Source organism: Grammomys surdaster, unplaced genomic scaffold (genome assembly GCF_004785775.1).
Source record: "Grammomys surdaster isolate TR1022 unplaced genomic scaffold, NIH_TR_1.0 126219, whole genome shotgun sequence".
Lineage (NCBI taxonomy): Eukaryota > Metazoa > Chordata > Mammalia > Rodentia > Muridae > Grammomys > Grammomys surdaster.
This window is the reverse complement of record NW_021621022.1, coordinates 6,709,959-6,737,944: the sequence shown is the minus strand read 5'-3', so window position 1 is coordinate 6,737,944 and position 27,986 is coordinate 6,709,959. Positions and strand designations below refer to the sequence as shown.

The window sequence follows — 27,986 nt, the reverse complement described above, 5'->3', positions numbered from 1 at the left end:
CTCAACAAAGCAAAAGAGCAGTGATATTCATCAGCTACAGAGCAACACAACTCACTCCCTGGGTGTCTTCCCTAGTGTAGAACCAAAAGAGCTGTAGTGTGGTGGTCTGTGAAAAGACGATCAGGAAATCACACCCAAGAAGTAAATTTGCTTTAATGGCTTTTTCAACAAAACTAATCCATTAAGAGCACTGTGCATGGCACCATCATGAAGAACTGTGGGAAATGTAGAAAGTGCTGACTTATAAAAGCAAGAACAGAAACAACGCATCAGCGTTCCACACCATTTATTAATGCGGTTTACATCAGATCTGAACCCCGCAGTTCCCAAGCACACTGTGTTTACATCTTTCAGCTCCTTCTGCAGCCTCACGACTGTCTGCAGAGGACCATTCAGTGAATGAATACAGTCTATAATTATTGAAAATAGAGTGCAGTGAAATGAGTTAAATATAATTTAGGCACATATTGATTATGAAAATAGGTATCTCTCAATACAATACTTCTCTGTCTTGGTAAAAATAATAACACAAAGAAAATAATTCATTTTCAGAAATTGCTTTCCTTTCCCTGTAAAGGAGCGCACTCCTCCCCGTGTAAGCCCTTTACTGTGAAGGAAAGCTTTGCATATGTAGATATAAGAATAAGCTACAGAATAATGAAGACATGCCACTCTCCTGAAGGAGACAAGGTCATCTGTAATGATTCACTGCCTCAAGCTGACCAGCCTGTAGGATCTAGAACCCATTTGGACACAGCTTCTTCCCTGCTTTGGGCAACACATAAGGACACTGGGACACCCACTAGGAAGGTAAAGGCCCTACTGCTGTGTTCACAGATAATGACTCAAGAAAACTGAACTAGAATTTCATTTAAAAACAAGATGACAAACAACAGAAAATATTAAAAAAAAAAAAAAAAAGAGCCATAGGTACTGACACAGTGCAGTGTATACTAGCCAAATGCTTCATTTTGTTCAGCAATCTTTTTTGGTGACTATAATCAAGCTATCAGTTTAGAATTTCTTAGTCCCCACTGTAGGGTTTCAGCTATGATTATCTGATGTTGCCTTCTTGTAGGTAGGTGACTGCAGGATGTATTCATACTGTAGAGCTCCACCTGCAGTAGATTTAGATTGAATGTCTACTCTAAGCCGCTTGTGTATAAACTAACTGGCATTATATGAGCTGTGGTGAGGATAAAGCTTGTGTTTTGGTTCTGAAGTATCTTCCTGTGCTTGTGACAACAGAGCATGAGAACTGGACTAGCGAAGGGAGAGAACAGCCTAGTCTGCTCCAGAGTGGAACTCGCCTATAATGAAGCTGAAGCATGCTCACTAGACAGCTGCAGCGACTGGGGAATCCTTCCCTCTCCTGCAGAATGAAACACAAGAGCTTTCCTTCCATTGTGTCTCAAAATGTGAGAACAGAGTAGGACTCAAATTTAGCTGTTTTCTTCTTTAAAAGTAAACATAGAAGTGAATTTCAAAAGAGCCATAGGGAGTCTTAAACTAACCTCCCTCCTGTGATAGATAGGTGTGTGAAGAGGAAGGCATCACTAAAGCTATTTATAAACCTGAACAACTCTTCAGAGTCTTCAAGATGTTTAACAACTTAAACATCCTTACTGCATCTAGGTATTCAATAAATATATTTGCATATGTTGTGCTTTTCATAAATTAAAATTCTCAAACGCATCTTAAACCAAGATGGTACTTCCACACAATGCCTAAATAAAAGCAAATATAATAGCTACTACTCCTGGTCAGAAACCAGACAAATGCCCCAACTCCACTCAAAATGCAGCAGCATGATCTACTGTCCCTACATCTATGAACAGAGTGTTCTTCTGTTACAGTCACAATGAGGGGAAATGCAATTATTCCCCTTATGCACCTCTGGGAACAAGCATATGCCTTAAATTCCCTTACAATTTCATCTCCACTAGACAACTCGATGGACGGAGAAATAAAATAAGGAAACACTTTCATCTGGGACATCTTCCTCCAGCTCTTGCCACTCTCATCTGACACTCTGGGACATATGTAATGGTGTCAGCATCTCTTCAAATATGGCACCCTTCACGTTGGAACCTCTCAGGTTGGCTTCTTGAAGGTCACACCCCGACAAATCACAGTTCTGTAAGACAAAACAAGACTCATGGAACTCAAATGATTTAGGATCTGACTTGGTTCCCCCACAGAATGATTTCTGGGCATGACAGGACAATATTCCCAAGTGTTCCCATTCTTGAAACCTTTGTACTAATGCATTATGGCAATGTGAATAAAAATGACCCCCAGAGGCTCATATATTTTAATGCTTCATCACAGTGAGTAGAAAGGATTAGAAGGGCTAGGAGGTATGGCCTTGTTGGAGTAGATGTGGCCTTGTTGTAGGACGTGTGTCACTGGGGGAGGACTTTGGGATTTGAAAAGACCGTGCCAGGCCTAGTCTCTCTTTCCCTGCTTGTGGAGCAGTGTAGCAGGATACTTATTTTGCTACATTGTATTCGCAGTGGAGCTCGGTGATTAGGCAGTAGAAAAGGAGGTGGAGCTGGGAGAAGAAGAGAGGAAGGGAAGGGGAGAAAAAGAGGAAGAGGAGGGGAGAAAGAGAGGAAGGGGAGAAGAAGGAGGCTATCAGCCATGGAGAACCAGGGATGGGTTGAAAACTGCCTGGGTAGCAACCTCTATCAAAAGGTTTGATATTGGATAACAACTCTGATTGTGTGGGCATCTTTTTGATTGAGCATTTCTAAATATATAAATCCTTTAATAATCATTAAGCTTTAAGAGTCTCATTTCTACTGGGTACTGCAAGGATGGCAGATATTGTCTGGGGTTCAGCTGAGCTTTGTGGATGCAGTGTGGGGGATTGGCAGAGCCATCCCCCACGCTGGTGTCTTATGGGTGCCAGGGCCTGCACATCTAGCTAGCCAGAGCCCCGGTCAGAGCCAAGGAGCAGTGGGAACATGGTGGCTGCCTGGGAACAAGCCGGACCGGATGCCATTTCTAAACATTCCCCCACAGATCAGGATGCAGCTCTCAGTGACTTCTCCAGCACTATGCCTACCTGCCACCATACTCTTTGCTGTGATGATAACGGACCTCTGAAAATATAAGCAAGCCCCCAGGTAAATGCATTCCTCAGTACTCATGGCAGCTCACAATGATCTGTAACTCAGGTTCTAAAGGATCCACGGAATGGCCTCTTCTGACCTCCGTGAGCACCAGGCATGCACAGGGCATACACAGCATGCAAAATACTCATAAACACAAATAAAAAGAATAGAAATGGCTATATTAATGGTGCAAAGCCATTTTTGGGGGCAAAGCGAATTTTTCCTTCAGTTAAACTTGCTCCTCTGCTCCTAAGAACTATCAAGAGATCAAAGCTAAAACAAAACAAAACAGAAAATCTGCGATAAACTAAATTTTCCTATAGAATGCTATCTGTGCCGTGTCACATTGTTCAACATAACACAGCCATTAGAAAATAGCAGCTATTTAAGTTTAAATGAATTAAAATGAAGTAAATATTTTTAAAATTAGAGTCTCAGTTGTACCAAGTTCAAAGGTCCAACAACTAAGTGGTTGTTAGCCACTGTATTTAACAGCACAGATACATAAAAACCCATTAGTGCAGGCAGTAGCATTTGAAAGCATTATGTAGACAACAGCCACTGAGCCTGGCATGGTGGTGCACATTTATGATTCTAGCCCTTGTAGGGGTTGAGAAATCACAAGTTTGAGGCCAGCCTTTGCTATATAATGAGTTCTTATGTACAGACAAACAAACTATCTAAGTCTACAAATCAAGAAGACATATAGAATACCGGTCTTATGAAAAATAATAGACCAGATTAAAAATCTCAAGCTGAGATTCAAGCTGAGCATGATGCCAAGTTAAAATGGGCTTTCCATGAACCTAATCTTAAACTCAGAAATCATTTAAACTTCTCAAGTGGTTCAAGAAATAATATGGCTTGTTAAATTCTGTTTGGAATTAAACTTTATTAAGATTGCAATATGCCTGAGAAAGACCAAGAAAAGAGATGAATGAAATCAGGGCTGACGGAGAACCATATCAGTCTCCCTCCACATCTGGAACTGGCACATATGACTTAAGTAACAGTGGTCTACCGAGCTGTAAGATCTACCTCTGGATCCAAAAGCCATTCTCCCCCCTAGCTCATTTCTTGGAGGGGAAGAGAGGTGCAGGGTCTCACTATTTATTCCAGTCTAGGCTCAAAATCCCACTCCTCTCAGCTCAGCCGGGATTACAGCTATGAGTCCCCATGCTCGCTTTCCGAATGGGCAACTGAAAGGACAGCAGCCTTCCAGCTGCCCTGCCATGTTAGGGGGAGCTTCACAGATAATTTTTCTGCTTATAATTTCAACAGTCTGCACAATCCCACCAGTAATTCTCATCATTAAAACTCTTCAGAGACTGGAGACTTACTTCTAAATCAGTTCCTGCCAGAGTTGCTCCTCTGAGATTACAGTTCTTCAGTTTTGCATTTTTTAAGGTGGCAACTCTGAGGTTAATTCCTGTCATCTGGCTTCCTTCCATGTCCACACCTTTCAGATTAGCACCTGCAAGAAGCATGTTTTTGAAGGAGTTTAACTTTTAAAATTTTAAAAATTTTATAGTTAACCACTGGAAGCAAAAGCACAAGATGATTTAACAGAGGGGAATGAGACAAGACCATGCAACTTTTGGAAATAAACTTGAAATCTATCTTTCAACTAACCTGCAATATAGATTTCAATGGTGGTGATTTATTTTCTTATGGCATAAATTTAAATGTTTCAGCAATATTTAGAAAAAACAATTTCTTCTTTTGATAATTAGCACTTTTATAATATGCCTCTATAAATGCAGAATCAGGGAAATACACAAGCACCATGTCACCTAAATCCACGTAAATGAGGTACCCAATTCACAAATAACAAAACACTGCTGGGGTATTAAAACCTGACAAAACACTGTAGGTTTAACTGAAATTCTTCAGTTTTGTCAGCATCAGAATATTTTATTTTACTTGAAAATTAGGAGGTTGATATTTAACTTTTCAACTAAACATCTGAGGTATTATTTCCTGTGTGCTAGGTGTTGCCTAGCCTAGCCTCTGCCTCTGACTGAGGCCAAAGTAAAGTGACTCTCCAGTTCTGACCTCAGAGGAAGGTCTGCCCACAGTCTTCCTGTTTCACCTCTAACAACAGCTTTACTTAATGGTTTCCAAGCGAGAACAGGCAGACAGTCTCTCACCCTCTAAGTTGGCTTTAAGACCTGAAGGATCCTCAAAATTACAGAGCCTCAGGGATGCGCCTTCTGCATTTGAGCAGAGCATCTTGACTCCCTGGAGATTTGCACACTGTGAACACAAGAGTCCCGGCTGTAAGGGTTAAACTTGATAACATCTGTGCAAGCAATAAGAAAGAAATTAATAGGAAAGGTCCAATTCAGCACATCTTCAATTAGTTACTTTCTGTTTATCTTGAAGATGCCTTTAATGAAACTCAGAAAGAGCTGAGAACTTTTGGAAGAGCTACAGTAAAAGAAATAAACAGCAAAATAACAACAGTATGTCCACTTTACATAGAACACGAGTTCGGATAAAGAAGCTTTGTACATCTGAATTATGACAGCCTATTTCTATCTTTATAAATAGCCCTAGACATTACAAAATAATGTTCAAAACATACTTGAAATAAATGAGGAGGGCATAAACTCAAGAACGAATTTTCTCTTCTGAATCAAGAAAGGAATTAAGAAATGAAAGTTCCTGGTGTCCCATCACTTCAGAGGCCAGGACACTAATGTCACCAATAACCTCGCCATTATCTATACATTACTAACCACCTATTTCTTGGGTCTTTCTGTATTAACCGCTGCTACGTGGCATTGCCAACCCTGAGCACAATGCGTAATGAAGAAAGTAAAAAGTTAGAAAATGCATGTGTGAGTTTTAAATGTTAAGTCTTCTTTAAGGGTCCCAATGCATCCAGGCCTGAACTCTGTGAGATACCGATTCAAACGAATAGCGTCTCTGTAAAACGGACATTAATACAGTTCTTCACAAGTGTGACAAGACAGAAGCTGAGAGTGTTAAATTTTACATGGTAGAGTATACACAATAATTGTATTTGCCCAAAATCCTAACCCTGATCGAGTTATGCCATAACCATACTTATCAAGGAAGACGTTTGGTTTATAAGTGCAATTTTACCCAGCTTATAGTCACCTCCAGCAGAGGGAAACAAAAGTGACTTGCTTACTCCCATCTCTCTATGCCCGGGCCCTAACAAGGAAGTACAGAAGGTCTGCCAAGGTAGATGACATAAGGACATTAAGAGACCAAAATAACTAAAGGATGACTAGATTTTTGTACCTGAAAATATAACAAGACGTTGACATGGGCAAATAAATGTCACTGTTTTTCGGTTTGTTGTCTTTTAAATTAATAGTCCTAAATAAGACATGTGCAATTTACCCAGATTTCCCAGGTTATTCTCCAGGTAAAGGTCTACACTCAAGGCTATACTCTGGGATCTCATGAAGAAGGGAAGACAGGAGAAACTATAGTAAACTTTCCTATTTTTAGCCCTGTAAAGTTAAATGTGGAGCAGGCTGCCAATGCTGAGAGTGTGCAGTTCAGCTAAGAACACCAGCACCAAAGGTATAAGAAGTGTCTTATGTTATCATGAGAGGCAGTGTGAGTCATTTACTCTTATTTTAAAACATATATATTGATATTATATTTCTTAAATGACACTTATCTTTAATAGATAAAAATTTATATATTTTGAAATGTATATAAGTAAAATGTAAAATATTCGTGCTATGTAAAAAATTCTGTGGTAAGGTACAAATAAGAGAAAGTTGACTACATGCTGATATTTGCTGAGGCTAATGGACAAAGATAAGATAGGGACTCATATTTTTATAAACATTTGGCATTTTCCAACGAAACAGACCTTTTAAAAGAAAAACAGTACAAAGAAAACACACTTTAGATTATAGTTCCCATTCTGGCCTTTGGCAAGTCTCTATGCTGCAGATTATCAGCCTATAAAACAGGTCGGACTAAGCAAGCACTCCCGCTAGTCCCTAAGGCTGGACTGGAAATATGCAGTAGAGACAAGAGTCACCAGGCTCTATGCAGCCACGTGACTGAGCAGTCAGAACCAGGCAAAGCATGACACCCTAGGCATGCTGAGGGCCTGGACTCCGGAACAGTGATGGCAACAGGGACCACTTTTAGTTTACAGTCAAAGTGGAGGATTTCTCCACAAAGGTTCAGAGCTGAGATGGAAAGAAGCAAAATTATAAAGTGTGTGAGAAGCTCAGCAAAAGACGGAATCTGTAAGAGCACGCTTTGTGGCAGAATGCTTAGCACACACTTTGTGAACACTGTAATACACACGGCTGTTAATCAACAACCACCTTCAAATACGAAAGGCAATAAGAAATTAGCTGTGACCCTCACAGTGCACAGCTCAGCAATATTCCTCAATAAACGCCAATTTTATTAGCAGTCATTAACTTACAGTCCTATAACATTTTCCGTCACCAGTGGTTTATACTGGCCTTGACATGCACTATTTAAGGTAGGCAGAGTGCTAGTGTACAGAGAACACCATGGCTCAGTTCACAAGAGCACTTTAACTAACTAGATCTGAAAAAAAGTTGTTTTAAAATAATTAAATCTGTCTTTATCTTTTTCTGTCCCTACCCAAACCAAGCAATCTTCTAACATTTCAATGAAGGCTAAGCCTTTCAAACTTGTCATTATGCTGTTAGTCTGTCTTTTGCTTATTTTGAAACTGGCTGAATTGTTCATCCTGAGATAGAAAGGAGTGAGTAGTAGCATCCAAAAAGTGCACTGGTTGATTGTTTTTTGTTTTTACTAGATTTGATAGAAAAGTTGTGGTAAACAGTCTGAACTAATGAATAAAACTAAAATTGTAATAATGCAATAAATGACTTTCAAGAGCAAAAAGCTATACCTGGTGCAATTAATTAATAAAACAGACTAGAGTCCTGGCATAAAGAACTTAATTTGTCATTGACTCTATCCTACATGTATCCTCTAATCCCAGAATAACCCAGGTAACTACATACATACAAACACACACACACACACACACACACACACGCATTAACATATATACATGACATAGTCCCGCATATGTGCAGAGAGAAAGAACATCGAGATGCTGACTTCCAGAATGATGCCTACCACTTCAGATCCCTCCTCCAGATAGTCCAGTCAGCACCTTTCCCATCCACAAATGAGGCTCAACGCATTTCACATTCTTTTCAGCTTTACATGTCAACTGCAAATAATAAAGTTCTGACAAATTTAGTCTACTACTTCAGGGAGCTCAGGACCTCACTTCAGGATTTAACCTTTTAAATCTACATTTCACAAAGGATATGAAAGTCATAAAACCAACCCACTTCACTTTTAGACCCTCCAAAGTCAGCCACACGGTCAATTATCTGTGTTGAAATAAAAAACTCTGTAAGAAACATACAATTCCTGCTTTTGAGAATGCTCAACAGCCTAACTTTTGGTTTTCCTTATGACTAAAGAACGATTCTTACGTCGAGCACTGATCCAGAAAGATCAGCTCGTTCAAGATTAGCACAGCAGAGATTTGCATGTGCGAGGTTGCAGCGGCTTAAATTGGCCATTTTGAAGTTAATGTATCGAAGGTCCAAACGGGAAAGATCAGCACCACTGAAGTTTAAACCCTGGAATTAAAAAGCACAGACTGTCATGATGCTGAAACCATCTGTCTGAATTGAGTTTAATCACTGTAACTAAGCACCGAGATTATCAGAAGCCATTGGCCTTTCAATCCGTGGAGCTTATTATCAGCCATGAGCAAACGGAACTGAGAGTATATGGTGTCCGTGGCTTTCATGGGTTCTCGTTAAAAAAAATTCCATCTCTACATATTAAGACAGAGATGGCTACACTACATTGATAGGTGGATGGCCTAAAGAGGGACCACAGTTATCACATACCTGCTGATAGTCATGATCAACTGGATAACAATTATCTTATTAATTCTAAAATCCAATCATCTTATTTAAGAAGAAAAAAGATATATATTATGTTGTCTTCAAAACCTGTGATGCTTTAACACATAAAAGTTTCTGCCACTGACCAGCCACACACATAGTAACTGTGAACATAAACTTAAAAAAAAACTGCTATAATTTCCATATGTTACTCAACTGCTAAATAAAGTACAATGAGAAAGCACAAAAGGCTATTCCATCTTATCTGCATTAGCCACTTTAAAATTAAATCAAAGCCATGGCTTATAATTAAATTGTACCTTGCATAAAAAAAAAGAAAAATAAGACAAAACAAGAAGCCCTTGAAAGCTGTGGAACTGCTCTAGATTTGCTGATACACACAGGCCATGCAGTGAATGGTTGGCTTCAGTTACCTGGCAGCGCAGCTCGGACTTGGTTGGAGTGGCCAGCAGAAATCGAACGAATTCCTTTCGGGATATTGGTGAATGATCCTCTGGTGGTTGGGAATTCTTGAAAACAATATTAAAAAAAATCAATGGGGTCTTTGGGGTGATACTTAGGATAAGTGTAATACTGACCAAGATAAAAACAAAACAAAACAGAACAACCACCTCACCTTTATGGCCACTTCTAGGTGTTCAATCAGTGAGTCAATACCAAAGAACCTGGCTTCTTCTAGCACACCTATCAAAATACAAAGGATGACTTTCACAGAGAACAATTCATTCTGGATTTTCTATGACATTTTTCTGTTAAACTCTCACAATAGTGCTGAGGTTCAACCAGTAGGCTTATTTGCTTATCTATTTCCGTGTGTGTTTGCGTGTACATGTGGGAGAACTCCAGAGGAAAACTTCAAGTGTTACTCGCTCCTCAGGTGCTGACCCCCTTTTGAGAGAACATCTCTCATTTACCTTGAACTTCACCCCATACACTGAGCTAGCTCTGGAGTGAGCTGCCAGGGATCCTCCCTACTGTCTGTCCCAGCCCTTGCTGGATTACAGACTCAGGCTGCCATGCCTAGCTTCTTTAGGTCTTTAACCCACTCCAGTTAGCCGAGCTCTGGTCCTGACACTTACAAGGCAAGCACTTGACTGACTGACCCAGCTCCCTAGGCTTCACCAGTAGCAATAAGTAGCTATGGTTTAGAACACTCCTACAAAATGTGCAAACATTTTGAAAAATTTTTTTTTCTGAGCCATATTTGGATATAATCTTCTCACTTGGAATACTGAAGCTGGGGGAGAGTCTGGAACACACAGAGGTTTCTAGCAAGTCTGGGTTATACAGTGAGACTCCGAGAGGGGAAAACCAACAAGTCTTTTTCACAAAAGAAAAAATAGAAAACTATAAGTTATAACACAAGCTTGGCACATTTCCAGATTGCATTGTAGTTAGGTAGGCCATGAGCAAAAAATCTGAACACTGCCTACTCCTAAAAGTCAATTTAGTAGTGATTTTACTACTTCAAGTCCAATTAAAAACAATGAGTTCACTTAATGTTAACAATTCATCCACTTTATTAATGGAGTGAATAGTCTGATTAGGCTTGCTATCAATATCTTACTGAGACAAAAATATTAAAAATGAGTAATAGTTTAAGCCAAATTCACAATAGTAACTCAAAGGTATAACTCAGACACTTAAACTTTCTCATTTGGAAATGATAAAGGGGATTTTCTCTAGCACAGCTTGGCTCAGCTCGGTTAAGTAAGCACATATCTACACGTGAGTAAGAGCACAGGTAACTCTGTGTTCCAAAGGAGGATTCACTCAGTTACTTGGTTGGCTAACCTGACTCAGGAATTATAAAATTAACAGACATAATCCCTCCTTTTAGACTCTAAGCTACTGAGAAAGGCCAAGCAGTTAGTTGGGAGGAAAGAAAATAACCTTTCCTATGAAAATTAATCTCCACTTCCAGCCATCCAACCAAAAAGCAAAGCTCAGAGTGGCGCATACTCACAAGCCACCTAGCACGTGTTCCCTGCCCGGCCTCAGGCACACACTCAGAGTCACATGTTTCCTGCCTAGCCTCACCGCTACTTTTCTGCATCCCTCCCAAGAGGCGAGTATCAACCCCGAAAGAAACCCAGAATAAGGAGACTTTCTTGGGCCTCTCAGTTCACCAAGGTCTTTTGAGTAAATCAAACCTCTTGGGGAATACGGTATGGCTGCTTTTCTAATTATAGGTTTAGAATTAAACTTTCCGATATCCAGACAAGCTTTCCATATACAGAACCCCGTGTAGAGTCAGTTGAGAGGCTATCCAGTCTGTTTTCTACCAGCAACACCTGGATGTGCGCTCCTGCTCTGCCACCCCAGTTCAGTCTTGGAAAAACTTACTGTAGATTGTTTTTTGTTTTTTAATTTCTTTTTTTTTTTTTTAACATGAAATGCTTTTTTATAGCATGTTTTACAAGGGGAGGGGGTAAGAGGGTCCAGGTGGTGGAAAAGTACAAAATCTTCTTGGCCTGTGCCTTGAAACATGTCATGGTCTATATGGTACACTGCCTTGAATTATGATCTACCTGCAGTTCTTCAGAAGATATGGTACACTGCTTGAGTTATGGTCTCCCTGCTATTCTTCAGAAGATATGGTACACTGCTTTGAGTCTATCTGCAGTTGCTAAGCAGGATCTTGCAGTTGCCAAGCTTCAGAGGACATTGTGCAGGTGGGGAAAGGTAGGGGGTAAGGGTAAGGGCGAGGGTCCTGGCTTCTGGCATCTCCCCCTTCTCTGTTTAGTTAGAGAAGGCGTCTTATGTTCAATCCCAACTATGTGAGTTTTGAATTTGTATGTCTAATTATGGGGGGTCTTAGACAAGTTCACAACCCCAAAACACTGATGTGAGACGAGTCACATCGATGGTCGAAGGCTTTAGGCTGTTGACGATGGGCAACGTCAAGGGACTCTGATGTGGGTGAAAGGAGGGTGAGAGCCCTGTCTTAGGCCATGTAGGCTGCACCCACTCCCAGCACCACGCACTCCTTTTCGGCTGCATTGGGTGGGCCCCTGGGAACTGTAGATTGTTTTTAAAGTACTAGATGACTTGGGGGAACCTGGTGGCAATATAAATGTATGGATGGAAACTATACTTAGTAAAAATGATGTATAGAACGGATCAAGGAGAGCTCTTCACTCACAGACATGAAAAGACGATCAACATAGAACCTTGGGACCACAGAAGTGGAATGACAGCTGTGACACCCCATGAAGATCTACGCTTTTGATTTGTTTGTAGGAAGAATTTGGTTATTTGGAAAAGCAGGGTGGAAGAAGCTTAAAACTCTGTAAGTGGATTTACTAGGCAATATTGTTGCAAGCTCAGAAGATCAGCCCAGCAGGAGCGCAGACAATGAAGGCAGGCTCGAGAGACTCCCGACTGCAACAGCACTCTACCAGGATTAGAGTACAGGCGTTCACATTACACTCTGGCAAAGAAGTTTTCTATGACCCAGTGTTCGTCCGCGACCCAAGAATTTGAGTGAGAGTGAACTTCAAGATAATAGAATACTTAGCCTGGTGGAAGGAATTTCAAGCTAATATAACATCAAAGCTACAGCACAGGCAGCTGGCTACTCAGCCTGGTTGACATTGAGAACTGAACAAAACAGAAAAAGAAGATTGGAAAAACAAGTATTTTGGTCAGAAAAAAGAGTGTTTATAACTTTGTGGACTAGAAAGGCAGCTTGTTAAAGACATTACCACCATCTCAAAGAGATCAAGCACTTTAATAGTGGAACTGACCAGACATTACCCACCACAGGATCAAGGGTCTGGATTCATTTGTAAGACTTTGATTTGAGGAGACAGGTGCATAGCAACGTGTTTTTTCAGATCTAGCCATGCAGGTACTCAAGAACCCACTCCACACCATAGTCTAAGGCAGTTGATCTCAACCTCCCTAATGCTGCGACCCTAAGTTCCTCATGTTGTGGTGACCCCCAACCATAAAATTATTTTCATTGCTACTTCATAATCGTAATTTTTCTGCTGTTTCAAAACCTAATGTAAATATCTGATATACAGATGGTCTTAGGCAACTTGTCAAAGGGTTATTTGACCACCAAAGGGTTTCAACCCACAGGTTAAGAACTGCTAGTCTAAGGGGACCTCACTGACATTTGAGCTGGCAGTAGATGTCCACATAATATTGTTTCTGCATGAATATAAAACATAAGGATTCTACGGTCAGAGATTTCTACCCAGATTTCAAAAGCAGGAAGTTAGAGATACCAGGGACATGGAATTGTCTGCCTAGAAAAGCTGCTGGGGCCAAGCAAAGCCAGCCAAGAGGAGAAACCATGGGCAATACAAACGGTAAGGGTAAGGGTGCTTAAACCTTTGGGAGTTCACATTCTATGCCCTAGATGATCCCAGACACTAAATTAGAACATTTCATGTTTGCCTTACTCAGTTTGGTCCTACTTCAGTCCTTGTGAGGTCCGAATGAGAAGTGTTTATGAGAAATATTCTGTAGGCTCAAATATTAGAACACTTGTCCCTCATCTGGTGGTATGTTTGAGAGACTGTGGAGCCTCTAGAAGACAGAGCCTTGCTGGAGGAAAGCTTTGAGAGCTTGTAGTCTAGTCTGCTCTCATTTCCAGTGCACTTGCTACTTCATGTGATCGCTCAGCTTCCTGCTCCAGCTGCCTGCTGCCGGACCTTCCTGCCATGATGGACTTTCTCTGTGGAACTGCAAGCCCAAATCAACTTTCTTCCTTTTTACTTCACTACTCATTATAATAGTAAGTCCAGAACTTAAAGTAAAGAAGCAGCCATTTAATCCAAAGAAACAATACCAACTTATAAAAGTCCCTTGTGATAGAATTTAAATCTACTTAGAATCCAAATAAAAAAATGTATGGGCTAAAGAGACATATAAGCAAAGATACCCAGCCAGAAAGACTACCTATCCATACTGATGCCTACCTTTCCATACTTACAGTACTCAAATGCCTGTGAAATACTTACCCAATAAGTTAATGCCATCATTTACAATGAGCTGTCCATGACGTAAGTAGTTCAAAATAGGTTCAAAGTACTCAGGACTTCGGTCAATTAAGAAAGCTCCTCTATGATCTTGCTTATTTCCCCAGACACCTGTGGTACCATTTTATAAAGAAAATCCCCCAAACAAACAAAAATAAGGTCAGAATTTGTAGAAGAAAAAAAAAACACATAATATGCCATCATGCCTTTACTGCTATAAAAATGATTTTATCCCACTCAAGTTACAAAGTCAGCTCAGATGAAATGGACCACAAAAAAGTAAGAACAAGTTCTACTGACCTTTGTCCTTGAACATGTGCGCCAGCATACTGTCAGGCTCTTTATTCACTAAAGTGCTCCTAAGAATTCAGGGAAAAAAATTGATTTCTTCATGTGTCTTTACAAACAAACATATTTAAGTCAAGAGTATACTTGAGTTCAGCTGTTCTCTCAAAGAGATGCATGCTACAACCTGGTAGGAATAACGCTGGGAAACAAAAATGTGCAGTAAGTTGCCAAAATCTCTTCTAATCTGGCAATTCCTTTGATTTAATGCTGCATTATTATCTTTTCATTTAAATAACAGCAAAACATTTTATCACAATATTCTTGATCTTATATTATCTGATCTTTAAGTTGTCATTTCTAGAAATATTGCTAATTTCTATGTGTAATCTGTTTACTACTATATCTAAAAAGCAAATTGTAAAGCTGAATTGATGCTTTATTTATGCTTTCTCTGGAATGAAAGGTTAACTTCATTTAAAATTTTTCTTTAAAAACTTTCTAAAAAATGGTCTCAATGCACATATTTTTAGGAAGCATTTGAAAATCTTGTAAGGAAATTAAAAAAAAAATAAAACTGAAGGAACCAGTACAGTCCTCTTTATTCTATTTTGTCCTTTAAGACACATACACGCGTGCATACACACACGCACACGCACACGCACACTCCGCTACCTACCTTGTTGTTGTAAAATATCGTCCTCCTACATTTAATGTCAGCCAGTCTGTGTGGGATCCTAGCAATCCTCCAGGTGGTCTAGCATCTGTCTGAGGATCTAGAGATAACATGTAAATAATAATAGAAATATTAAGATTGAAAATTCTGGGAAGACAATGAAATAATTTCTCAAAGCAAGTCCCTGTAAGAATCTATCAAAGTTCCCAGACAACCATGACAAAGCAACCCAAGAAAGAGTCCACAAAGCTGCTAGACTAAGGGAAGCAAAGTCCTTTAGGTGATCAATAATAGTCACTTAAGAGCAGATTTCTTGATGCCACCCTTTATGTCACAACAAAGTGAAATAACTTACTTACAATACCCAAAAAAAGGAAAATGTGGCCCAACAATTTTTCAAGGGCTTCTTTGTAAAACTGACATAAATGTACATATTTAAAGTTTAATTTGAAAACTTTGACATGATTCTACATCTGACTTTCAAGTACAGAGTCATAAACTGTATAGCTTGCAAGATGCCAGAGAAAACTGGTTACAAAGACCCTGGGAAGAATCTATCAGAGTATGTCCAGACAATCACTAGAAAGAATGGCATAAGCACTGAAGGAAGCATTAGTGCGCTTGGGGAAGTGATGTCAATGGAGCTTAGGAAGGACAGAAAGTACCCGATGGATGTACCTTCTGACAATGTGGAAACACAACCATTTTAACATAAAGATCAAGGCAGGAGGCTATACAAAATATGTTAAGCTGCTGGCAGACCCTATTAGTATTGAAACATTGATTATTCCTCTGAATTTTTATATGGTTTTTGAGTGGCACAGAGTAGATGTGACATTATAATTCCAGCACTTTCTGAATTCTTGGAAATCAAGGTTACAAATATGAAAAAAGGAGAGAAAGTCAAGATTGAAGAAGGTAAGCAAAAACCTTGTAATCCTGAATATACCCTAAAAGATTCAGCATGAACCCATGAGATATTTTATATCGTATTACAGAACATAAACATCTCATCTTATAATATATGATAAACTTTAAGATATATAGCATAACATGTAAATTTTATCTCTAGCTACTTATAGCCAACACTAGTCATCAAAAGGTCTTGTAACAATTATAACCAGACTGTATCTTCGAACATAATATCAAGTCATAACAATAATATTCCATGTCTGTGACAAAAGTAAGATGAACACCGTATTACACTAGAGGTAAAGAAACCATGAAAGACTAGTGACATTGAGTTAAAAAGACGTCTAGGTTTCCACTGACCAAATAAGACACTTGGAACATCAATACATGTAAAGGATGGAAACTTATCAAATATTCCTAAGTCCAAGAAGTAATAAACAAAAATAATAAAGGAATAAACAAAAATCATAGCAGAATTATTTGTTACTTTTTTGGGGACCCCTCCAAAAAAAGGTTAGGAGACTGAACTCAGATCTCCATATATAGCAGACACGGGTTCTAGCACTGAATTAAACCCTAGTCTAACTATTTATTATTTAATGAATGTTTTTTTATGGCTAGCCTGCAAAGAATCAACTGTGTAACCACTTTCAATCAGGCCAGTGGGTACAGGATGATGGGGAAAAGATTTGCCATAGTTTAAGGTGGAAGGGGAAGAGTCTATACATTTATTTTGTTATTGGTATTTCTGTGATAAGAGTCTTACAATGTAGCCTTGGCTGGCTTGGAGCTCACTATGTAAATCAGGCTATCTTGGAACTTACAGAGATCCACCTGCCTTTGCTTTCTAAGTAAGTACCAACATGGCAGCACACCTACTTTTAATGTGGCTTCTGCCTGAAGCAAAGACTCTTAAGAATCCCCTCTATTCACCAAATACAATGACAGTAATGCTTTAAAAAGACTTAAATACACACCCATGGGTGAGAATAAAGAACAAAATTAAGTGGTTATTAAAGAATAGTGTCTTACTTATGTACTAGGTCTTTTCTTTTGAGATGTTCAAATATATAAGCTTTCTTCCAAATGAAAGGATAGTGGCTGAAGCTACATCATGCTTTCACATTTAGATCTGATAGGCAGTACAGGACTGTCAAACACTATGCGAGGAACATATGGGTACAAGTAAGCAATAGAATACTACTGAAACTCTAGAGATTACTTTCAAAGAAAATTTATTTATAAAATCAAAACTACCTTATCATGTCATAGGTCACAAGCGTACATATCTAGGACATCTTAAAGACATGTAAAGGAGGAAATATGTAAACTACAATTATAATTCAAATAAGTGTAATTTGACATAAAGTCAGTGAAGAATAAAAAAATATAAAGATCTGAGTTTAGTCATGATTTTTTTCATGTTAAGTCATATAGTTCCTTGTAAAGTATTCACCGTTTCATGTCTATTACTGTGTTAAATAAAATAGGTATTTAACAAAGTTACTTACCAATAAATGGTTCTCCTTCACACACAAACAACACATCATCATCCCTGGGAAAACCAAATTTTAAAAAGCCACAATCAAAAGCTAGAAAGCATGTTAATTAACTGATGACTTATCTGAACTACAGATGACAAGCCTTGTCACCAACCTACCTACAAGGAAACTGTCTGCAGGGCTCTGTTTAACCCTGACTAGATCTAAAGTCAAACACAATCGATCCTGGATATCAAAGTATTTTTTAAATGGAACAAAACAAAAACTTACTATCAAAATTTATGAATATGGCCTTATATTAATTGAAGACTGTACTATTTTATGTTCAGAAGATATGACTGAAGCCAGAGGCAACTTTTGTCTTTAACTCTTTATCTGTAAATAAATTATTAGACTGCTTTCTCAAATAATTAGCAGCCAGGCACTTTGGAAATTAAAACAAACTGTCATATTAAATCCTGAAAAAATGAAACCCTGAGCAACTCTGTTCTAAACACCTACTCACCACACACCCACCATGACCACACTTAAATATCTCAGCTCACCCATCCTCTTGGATTACCAGTACACCCTCCTCCCTGACCACCCTTGTTCCACTAGTGTAACTCAGTGATCAGAGACACTGCTGTGAGCCAGAAAGCACAGTCATACACTTCTGCACAGTCGTCTCCATCGGATTTACAGGAGTTATTTTGTGAATCAACATAGGAGACATTGAGTTTTTCATGGGAATAGAATTTATGGTTAAAAATTAGTTTGATATATAATATTCAGTGATGTTGGTCAATTATCCATAGAAACTGAGAAAATAAAAAAACTAAAAAAATTCTAATTTATTTACATTTACATTTCAATTTATATTTTCTACTTGCTCAGTTTGCTAGTTAATGTTTCTAGATTAGAATGAAAGTTTGTTGACAAAAATCAAACTTCCAGCATCTATGCCCAGGGTACTAGTCCTCACATCTCGGATGCTTGGTCTCCCTGTTTAAAATGACTAGAACCAATGACTTGTACAGGAATCTATTAGACTGCAGAGTCGCTCTGCCCTGGATTTGACTGTAGACTAATCATCAGATACAATATCATTTAAAGCATTACAGTCTTTGCAGCATCAAATTAAAAACTTATGCTTTGCCAATCAGATGGATAACTCAAACATAGCTTGAGACCACACCAGCAGAGTGTGTTCTCTACCTAGAATGTCTCCTCCTTCAGCTTCCTGCTAAATTACTTCCCTGTGCTACAACTGTCTCATCCTTTGAGGAGTGAGCGAACTTAACACTTGTTTCAAGGGATAATCTACCTGGGACACTGAAAAAACAAAACGAAGCTTAAAAAGGTAATATTGTGGTAGATCCCTGGGGTTATCGCTGGTTAGAATTTTGTAGTATTTAGCATTCCTTGTAATGTTCATAAAATTTGTTTAAAAATGAGTTTAACAATAAACAAGGGCATGTAAGAGATTTTTAAATTTTTAAATTACTATAAAGAAGAAATGTTCAGTGCCATATATGACCAATGTAGACTATCAAGGTACTAATAAAATAGAGTAAGGGTTCTCTATTTGATCAGCAGACCTTAAATTCAAGTGACTTCCAGACAATCCCTTGCAAAAACTCAGCTTTCAAAAGAGCAGTTAAACTATAGCATAAGTAATAGCACAATGCCAAGAAGCAAGGGTACACTGCTGACAGCTTTAAAAAGGTGAAGGTTACCTGATCAAAGCAATATCATCAATCAGTCCGCCTTTCCCATTATATACACTGGTGGCTTTTATGCCGAGTTTACTGCTGGCTACTGAGAGCAAGTCAGACAAAGTTCCGTATACAGCAACCACCTGTGAACAGACCAGATCAACTTGAAGAACATATACAATGAGTCACTGACATGACAGATTAGAACTTAAAAGATCATTTAGGAGATTCAGCACTCTGCCTGATACACAATTACTCTGTGCCTCCTACTGTAACAAACTCAAAACTAGAAAATAAGAACCTGCAGGAAGAGAGGAGGAGAGTGTAGGGGTCAGAGGGAAGAAAGGATACCAGAACATGGCACACAGAATGGACTAAGAAGGGCTCACGTGGGCTCACAGACTGAAGCAGCAAGTATGGTACCTCCATGAGTCTGTATTAGGACCTCTATTGTTGGATACCAACCCTCTGCGTCCATTAGTGCCTATCAGCTTGGTGGTTTTGTGGGACTTCTATCTGTGGGAGCAGGTGTATCTCTGACTCTTGTGCATACTCTTGGGACTCTTCCGCCTATTGGCTTGCCTTGCCCAGCCTTGATATGAGGGCTTTTGCCTTGTCTTATTATATCTTATTTTGTTGTTGCCTCTTGAAGGCCTGCTCTTGGAGGTAGAGGACAGCTGGGAGGAGTGGGGGAAGGGGAAGCTGTGGTTGGGATGTATTATAGGAGAGGAGAATCTATTTTTAACAATAATAAGAAATTGCAGCCAACCAAAAGTAAGATAGAATCTTAATGTTCAACACTAATTCTGAAGACAGAGCTGAACTTAATGTAGATTAGTATTTTCTATTAGTTACGAACTCTACGGTTTGTAACTTTAACTGGTAATTAAAAAAAACAGTGTCACCTACTTCAGTTTTATGAGGACATGAGCTTAGTACAGTGCCTAAGCCTGAAGTCCCAATGATGTTGTTCTTGTGTTAATTTCTTTGTAGGAATGGCTCATTTTCTTTTACAGTAGCTTTCTGCTGTCTAGCAGGTTATTCTCTACATCAACTATCATAGAGAAGGTAACAACTTCCCACCTCATTACGTTTTCAAAGACTAGTATTTTATGAAATCCAGATTTTAGCAGCTAGCATTCAGCAGCACACATGTAAATTTTCTACCACCACACTTCTACTGGACAACACTATTCTAAGCTACAGGGTAAAGCAAACAACGCTGAAGCACCTATTTTACTTAGGAAACAACCTGTAGTAATTAATGAAGGAAGGGTTACTGCCCTCTAAGGTGGTTCAAAAGAGAGCTGCCCCTAGAGGCTCATATATGTGAATGCTTAGTTCCCAATAGGTGAAACTGGGAAGGATCGGGTAGTATGACCTTGTTGGAGGAGGTGAGTCACTGGAGGTGGCCTTTGAGATTTGAGAAGCCCATGCCATTCCCAGACCATGCTTGTCTGCCTGCTGCTATGCTGTCTGCCATATGGTCATAAACTTTAAGCCTCTGAAACTGTAAGCTCCAAATGAATACCTTCTTTTATAAGCTACCTTGGTCAGTATCTAATCATGGCAATAGAAAAGTAATCAAGATAATAACAGGGTCCCTGTTTTCAACTTGCCATGGAGTCAACTTTGAACATGTGACAAAGAAACAAACCCCACAAGTGACTGGCAAAGCCTATACACAAGATGGTCAAAACTTGATGGGTACTTTTATGTTGGATAGAAAACTAAGGAATCAAGGTATAAATTGAATCCAACTTTTCTTTTAGTATCAATAAATCAGTTTAAACACCTTTCTGGCTAAACCTTAAAAAGTTTCATGGCAAAGTGAATTTGTCAAAAGTTGCCATTTATTTTATGAATACCAACCAACTAGTCTTGGTACAGCTACTGAGCAGAGCTAAAAACAAAACAAAACAACCACGTAACGGAGATGGCCTCTGCTACCGAAGAGGCTGGAGTACGGAGTCTGAGGCCAAGTTAGACTACACAGTGAAAGCATAGATTTGAAAATAAAAGAAGTGTCATCCTAAGCTTTGAAATGGAAGACTATTAGGCTAAACGTTACATTACTTACTTCATGGTAGGCCCCAAATCTTTGAGTGAAATGTCATTGTTTTCAGAGTTTTGAACTAGGTCACATAAGTAAAATATAAGTTTTTCACAAGAATTTACATGGGAAGATGAAGTATATGATATAATTGCAATTTGAAGGCTATTTATAAAAGAGTTGAAGGTGAGTATGTTTGGATAATGAAACTATGATTGACTACTGATAATTTTTAAACTTTGTTTTCCAAATTTATTATGAAAAACTTATATTACATGAGGACAGGGAAAATTTTTAATTTATTTTAAAGTCTCTATGCTCTTGATACTAGTTTTAAAAATAAAATTCATAGTTGACAATCTAATAACTAACAATATTGACAACCAAAAGATCATCAATAGAGAAAATAGAATTAATTGGAAGGACTGAAGAGTTCTATAAAGTTGAAATTTTTCCTTATACTAGGCCAATATACTTTTTACTTGGAGAGTTATTATTAGCATTTATCAATTTAAAGTCATATTTAACATTCTCACAGCATTTTAGAAAACACACTATTAATATGAAATGGCTAAATTATGCATGCTGATTTATCTAACCAAAGCACCAGTAACAATTCTTACCTAAAATGAATAGCTCAATTCACTCTACCTACAATTCTAACAAAGTGCAAAAGTGAAAATTTTTTTATTCCTTAAAAAAATGGTCTAACACTCCTGAGGTCAAAAAGGACAACATTAAAAATTGAAAATTCTAGCTGGGCGATAGTAGTACATACCTTTAACCCAGCACTTGGGAAACAGATACAAGCCAATCTCTGAGTTCTAGGCCAGCTTGGTCTATAGACCAAGTTCCAGGACAATCAGGGCTATACAGAGAAACCCTGTCTTGAAAAGAAAAAGGAAAGAAAAGAAAATTCTGACAGGATAGATTTAACATTGCTCAACTTTGGTGAGGGAAGCTTCTTTCTGCAGTAGGTAACAGTTAACGGACAGACTCAAAACTGATCAAAGTGCAAAGTCTGTGTGTCCATGAGCACTCAGCTGTGGATGCACCATGTATATATTAACTTCCCCAATCCAAGTCTCAGGAAGCCTCTAGGAAGAGTGGTCAGAAAGAACGGAAGAGCTAATGGATGAGGAGTGCTGAGAAACATATTAACTCCTAAGAGCTGTAGTTCCTGCAAAAGACCTGTCTACCACATCAAACCAGTCAAAATTCCAAGATGAATAAGGGAGGAGGAGCCAAGGGTGAGCCCTGAGTGAAACAGCTATTGACAGCTGAGGTTGCTAAAGGAAGAGGAGTCATTTTCCTTTTAAGACATGGTTGGTGGTAGGTTGTCCATACTCAAATGAATGGCCCCATACCCACATGCATATATGCAGCACTAATCAAACTCAGGGGGTTACTTTTAAAAATTATATATCTGAGTAGAGGGAATGGTGTGAGTACAGGTGTCTATTAAAACCAGGAACATTTGAAGTTCAACTTATAGGCAGTTGTGAGCCACCTGATATAGGCGCTGATATTTAAACTTCAGTTCTCTACAGGCAGTAAGTATTTTTAACTGTTGAGCCATCTTTCTGGAGAGGCAGCAGGGGATGGGCGTGGGAGTGGAGGGGTTGATGATGGCTCTCAAATTACAGTCTAAAGCCTATAATGGCAAGAATTACCAGAACTGTGCCAGAATTATATAGCCTAGCCTCACTCAGTACTAGGGTTGAAGGACACCATTGATTTTTCAAGTCTTTCCAGTGGTTTTGTGCATAAAGCACTCTAGGAAATTCTTGTTCTTTATGCTAAAGTACATATACAGTATTCTATATAACACAAGTCTGTTGACAGGAGAATGGATAAACTGTGGTAGTGTTTATATATGGCTTTCACTAAAGCATAAAATGCAGACATTATCACTAAGTGATAGAAATATTAAATGAAAAAAGTCAAGTTTGGAAAGACTTCGAAAGCAACAAAGAGAAACAAAATTAATGAAAATGGCTTTTAGTATTTTCCTTTTGTTTTGATGTACCATCAATAATTTATATTGCAATCTTCTATATACATCAAATATATTAAAGAACAAACAAACTGAAAGAACACAAAGAAAGATCTAAGGGTTAGATTCCATGAGTCAGATTTTCACCTCTAATAATGTAATGAGTTCAAGTCTCAGTATGTGATACCAACAACATATTTCTGACCTAATACCAAGTTAGAAGAAAAGTGATTTCCTGGACTAAGAATACAAACATTAGTCCAGAATACAGATATTTCCTAGTCTACTTACTGTGTCTGCAGCATCTGGTATGGAGGTCCATACTCACACAGTACTTGTTAAATGGTAGCTGAATGAATACTGTATAAAAAAGCCTATGATTTGCCCAGCTCATTATTGATGGCACTAATACAGGGTTGCTCAGAACCACACATTTTATTTAGATGTCTGAATCTTCATTACATATTCTTAATACTAACCTTTACAGGGAATATTAAAGACATCAAAGGAAACTGGGAGGCATATAGAGAAAAGATGAAAGGTGTAGGCACAGCTGATCTTTCTGGAGCCAATATCAGCTCCCTCCTCCCCCATAATTCAAACACATCAAAGGTTTTGGGAGTATAATCTTCAAAGCCCATCAGTAGAATGTTTCTGGGCTTGCAGTCAATCAATTGTGTTATTTATTTACTTGTAAACTGTGTACCACTGTCAGAAATGTTTTCCTAAATGATATGAGGACTTTTATTTACTTAGTCTACAGACTGGCCAGCAACAATCTTTTAAATATTTATCATTGAATTTGGTGAGATTCTGCAAAATATAATATTTCCTTTAAACAATGAAGGTTTTTATTCTTTTTCATGGATGTGTGTTTGAATGTGTGTAGGCACATGTGTGTGTTCAGGTGTGCGTGTACGTGTGTCCACACGCATGTTGAGGCCTAAGGTTGATTTGAAGAGTCTTCTTCCATTGCTCTGTGCCTTACTCATTGAGGCAGGGTTTCTCCACTAATCCCGGTGTTTGCCAACATGGCCAGCATAGAGCCAGCTTTCTCCTGGGATCCCTCATCTTTGCCTTCAGGCCCTGGAATTACTGGTGGACTGCCGTATCTATCCAATATTTGCTTTTTAAGATCCCAATTCTGTTCCTCACACTTGCTGCTTGTGCAATACTATTAACCCCTGAGCCATCTCCCAAATCCCAAAAGTTTTTAAAAACTAAGGCGGAGGAAAAAAAAAATCCAAGACCTTTGCCTGCATGTACAGGGACATACTCTTTTCATGTCTTGCTCATGTCATGCCTCAACTGTATGATCTCATCATACCACTGGCTAATACTTCAAAGAACAACATACTCTAAGGAAAAAGTTGACTATAGCAGTTATTAAGCAAAGAATTTTCTTAAAACATTCATTGGCTTCTGAGATTCTTTTTTTAGTTTAACTTTATAGCTGATGCTAGGAAAGGCAGCCAGCTTTGCCACTTTCTGTTTTCTGTGCTTGCAGAATTAACACTGGCTTCAATCTGCAGTTTCTTTGAGGTTGTAAAGTCACTTGGCACTTAGTTGATGGCTAATTCAATTAAGACTTCGTGATGTAAATCCCTATAATGTACTTGTAGGCTTCTATATATCATATGTCAAAGAACCAACTGGTAAGTAAGCTGTTGGTTATTAGTCTATTTACATATGAAGACCTCTGTTCTGGAAGAAACCAAGAGCAGCTTGACAAGTTCAGGAACTAGAGGCTCTCATGCTTTTCCAGATTAGAAAACCCAAGGTTTTTTATTTTTAATTATTGTTTTTAAATAAAAAATACAAATAATATATATACCTTCCCAAACCCCAAGTGTCATCTTACACCCTCCATGGTAGTTCATTTTACTTAGAAAAAAAATCAGCTCTTTCATCAACATTAAAAGCACTAATCAGTTACACAAATCAAAAATGCATGTTGAGGCCAGGCAGTGGTGGTGCATGTCTTTAATCCCAGCACTTGGGAGGCAGAGGCAGGCGGATTTCTGAGTTTGAGGCCAGCCTGGTCTACAGAGTGAGTTAAAGGACAGCCTGGGCTATACAGAGAAACCCTGTCTCAAAAAAAAAAAACAAACAAAACAAAACAAAAAACAATGCATGTTGAAATCTGTGCCTTTCTGTATCACAGCTCATAGCCCAATAGCCATAAAAGAAAGCTGTAAGAGGGAAATGCATTCAAAAAACTTATTCTCATGACTAGGGGATTACAAATAGACACCAGGTAAGTAAAGAGACAATCTAGACAATATATTTGACTTTATGGACAGGAAACAAACTATTTCAGAGTAGCACTTCATTTGGAGATATTTTAATGAGCACCCATGTCATGTTCACGTCAATCTTGATTAAATATAGTGACTATGTATACACTACATATCCATACACATTAATGCAGGCAGTATGTATTCTGATCTTTTCAAATAAGAGTCATTTTACTACTTTTTTCCATCAGCTGACAGGAGAGGAAACAGCTTTGGGACATGTTCTCTAACTTAGGATTGGGTCATAGTTTCTTTTAAATATTAAATGTTAATATTCTTCGGTTCAGTCTTATGATCATTGTAAAGCATATGTACCCATAATCATTTGAGAAGTACGTTCCCCAATCTTCTGAGGGTCTCAACATTTTTTAAACTAAGTAAAATTAACCTGGAAACTCACAGTCAAAACCAAAGTTTTAACTTTTTAAAAGTTTTAAAATATTTAAATAATATACCAAGAGCAACTCACTCAATTTTTGGACAATAACTCAGTGAATTCAGAAGAGATTTAGGGCAGAGCTGAGGACTTAGGACGAACTCTAATCACTTTGACTTCATTGAGGCACACAACAAAGTTGATAAAAAGTGCTTATTAATACAACTGTTAACACTGGAAACACTAAATCTCTCCATAAAAAACCGCACAGACTACTAGCCAACTACAGAGTAGCTAAGGAATGATGATCAGAACTGACAGCCTTTTCAGGGTGTATTTCTGAAGCACTGGCTGAGTTTATGTGAATACTATTTTTGTGTGAATATCAAATCTTTAAGAAAATAAAATTGCAGAGCACAAACCCCACTGTGGATCAGATTTCCAGAATCTGTTTATTCAAAACTGCAGAATGGTTGAAAAACATGCCCCCCCCCGCCCTCCCCCCTCGCCACTTTAATGCCCTTGAATAGTTCTGCTATGTATACGTGGGGGAATCAAGAGTATTCTGGCTAATTAGAGTGGAGCCAATGTACCTTGAACTGAAACTTTAAAAGGGTTCATTACTTTTTGAGATTTTAAACAGGCTTAGCTATGTGTGGGGCTGTCATTTAACCACACATTACTAGTCTGCCAGAAACAGCCAAATTTTCCAAAGAATAACTTTCAAGGGTGGGGCAAGAGGCAGCTGCAACATCGGAAAAATATTTAGCACCACGCCCTCCACAGAGGCCTAAACGCAGCTAAGGCTACTGTCAAATCAAGTCATTCCGAAGGTCTGCTGTCACTGTCCTCTAAGGAATCAAAACAAGGCGACACAATAAAACCTGTATAAAAGTTTGCAGAGTGGTGGGGAAAGGGGCCGGGGCACCTTGAGAGAGAAGGAAAGCGGTCCAGACCAGGTCCTCATTCTGAGGATGTCACTCGACAGTCCCCTGGAGTTTCCTTCTCCCGACCTGGCCAGGGTCACCCGCCTCCGTGATCACTGCCTCCTCCCCGGGCTGAGAATTACTCAGCACGGATTAGGACAGGAAGGCACAGCGGGAAGGTGGGAGGGGACCTCGGCCAGCTGCTCAGGTGACAGCGGCGCCTCGGAGCTGTGGTAGCCAGCTGCCCCGGGCTGTCGGAGGCTGCGGGGGTCCCCGGGTCGCGCTCCTGCTGCCGCTTACCTTGCCGTTCCTCGGGCTGCCGTTCAAGAACAGCGTGACCCGCCGCATCGCGCCGCCCGCACCGGGTCCTGAGGGAGCCGCCACCCTCGCTCCCGGCCCGCCACCCGCCGCGCTCCGCGCCCGTGAGACCCCTCCCGCCTCCCACCCTGACTCTCCGCCCTTCGCCACCTTCCTGGTCGGCCCCACACTCCTCACGCACGCACCCTCAGTCCCACACCCCGGGGTTGGCCGATCCTCCTTCCCACCCCGCCCCTAGGCTCCTAAGCCTGCTAGCGGCCCTTCCCCCAACCGCGCCCAGACCGACGCTGAGCTACGCCAATCAACGCGCGGCACTGGCCAGTATTTAGCCAATCAGAGTTCGGCTGGGGGGTGGGCTCAAAGTAACACTAGACGGCGGTGGAAGGAAAGAGAGGCTGAAGGCTGGTTGACGGAAAGGAGTGTCAGCGAATCAGAGCAGAAGCTACTGGGCAAAGAGCCGTTCGAAGCGTTACTGAGCAGGCGCACGTTAGAGTGTAGGAGTACTCATTTGCATAAAGAAACTGGTTCTAAGGAAGAGGCGGGACGCCGAAGTCCCATATACCAGTCAGCTCTTCGCTGGGCTTTAGCTCCTCCTACTACACCCACCCACCGAGGTAACGGTTGGTGTCGGGATTGGCTAATAAGGTAAACTAGCCACCCGGCGGTTCTGTCACGATTGGTTTAGTGAGTCATTTTCGAAGTTTCCAGCAGCCAATCCAAGGTGAGAGGATGGATTTGTTGGTAACTGAAGTGTTGCTCCGCGGAACACACAGGTAGTCCCCAGGACACCTTTTTGCCGCAGCTGTGTCTCACCAGGGTCATTCGGGGCTGTCTGTGATTTCCCGGGATACACGGAGGTCTTCCTGCTCGGTCCGAAAACACGAGGGTGAGGCCTGGGG

The 27,986-nt window shown here is 39.6% G+C and overlaps 1 protein-coding gene across 3 annotated transcripts; it reads right to left on the bottom strand.

Annotated features, from left to right (window-relative positions):
* Nucleotides 1-135: 135 nt before the first annotated feature.
* Kctd9 (potassium channel tetramerization domain containing 9) lies at nucleotides 136-27,355 on the bottom strand. 3 transcript variants are annotated; one of them, XM_028758839.1, is made up of 12 exons: nucleotides 27,070-27,355; nucleotides 19,143-19,264; nucleotides 17,434-17,477; nucleotides 15,014-15,110; nucleotides 14,350-14,536; nucleotides 14,032-14,160; nucleotides 9,672-9,739; nucleotides 9,469-9,564; nucleotides 8,612-8,761; nucleotides 5,270-5,375; nucleotides 4,460-4,593; nucleotides 136-2,137 (listed from the first exon to the last, which is right to left on the bottom strand). In XM_028758839.1, exons 5-12 carry the CDS (start codon nucleotides 14,375-14,377, stop codon nucleotides 2,021-2,023), a joined length of 828 nt encoding a protein of 275 aa, XP_028614672.1. In that variant the 5' UTR covers nucleotides 14,378-14,536; nucleotides 15,014-15,110; nucleotides 17,434-17,477; nucleotides 19,143-19,264; nucleotides 27,070-27,355; the 3' UTR covers nucleotides 136-2,020. The 3 variants fall into 3 exon arrangements, with proteins under 3 accessions (XP_028614672.1, XP_028614671.1, XP_028614673.1); XM_028758838.1 differs by having other exon boundaries at nucleotides 14,350-14,408; XM_028758840.1 differs by having other exon boundaries at nucleotides 917-2,137; nucleotides 14,350-14,408; nucleotides 27,273-27,298.
* Nucleotides 27,356-27,986: the final 631 nt, after the last annotated feature.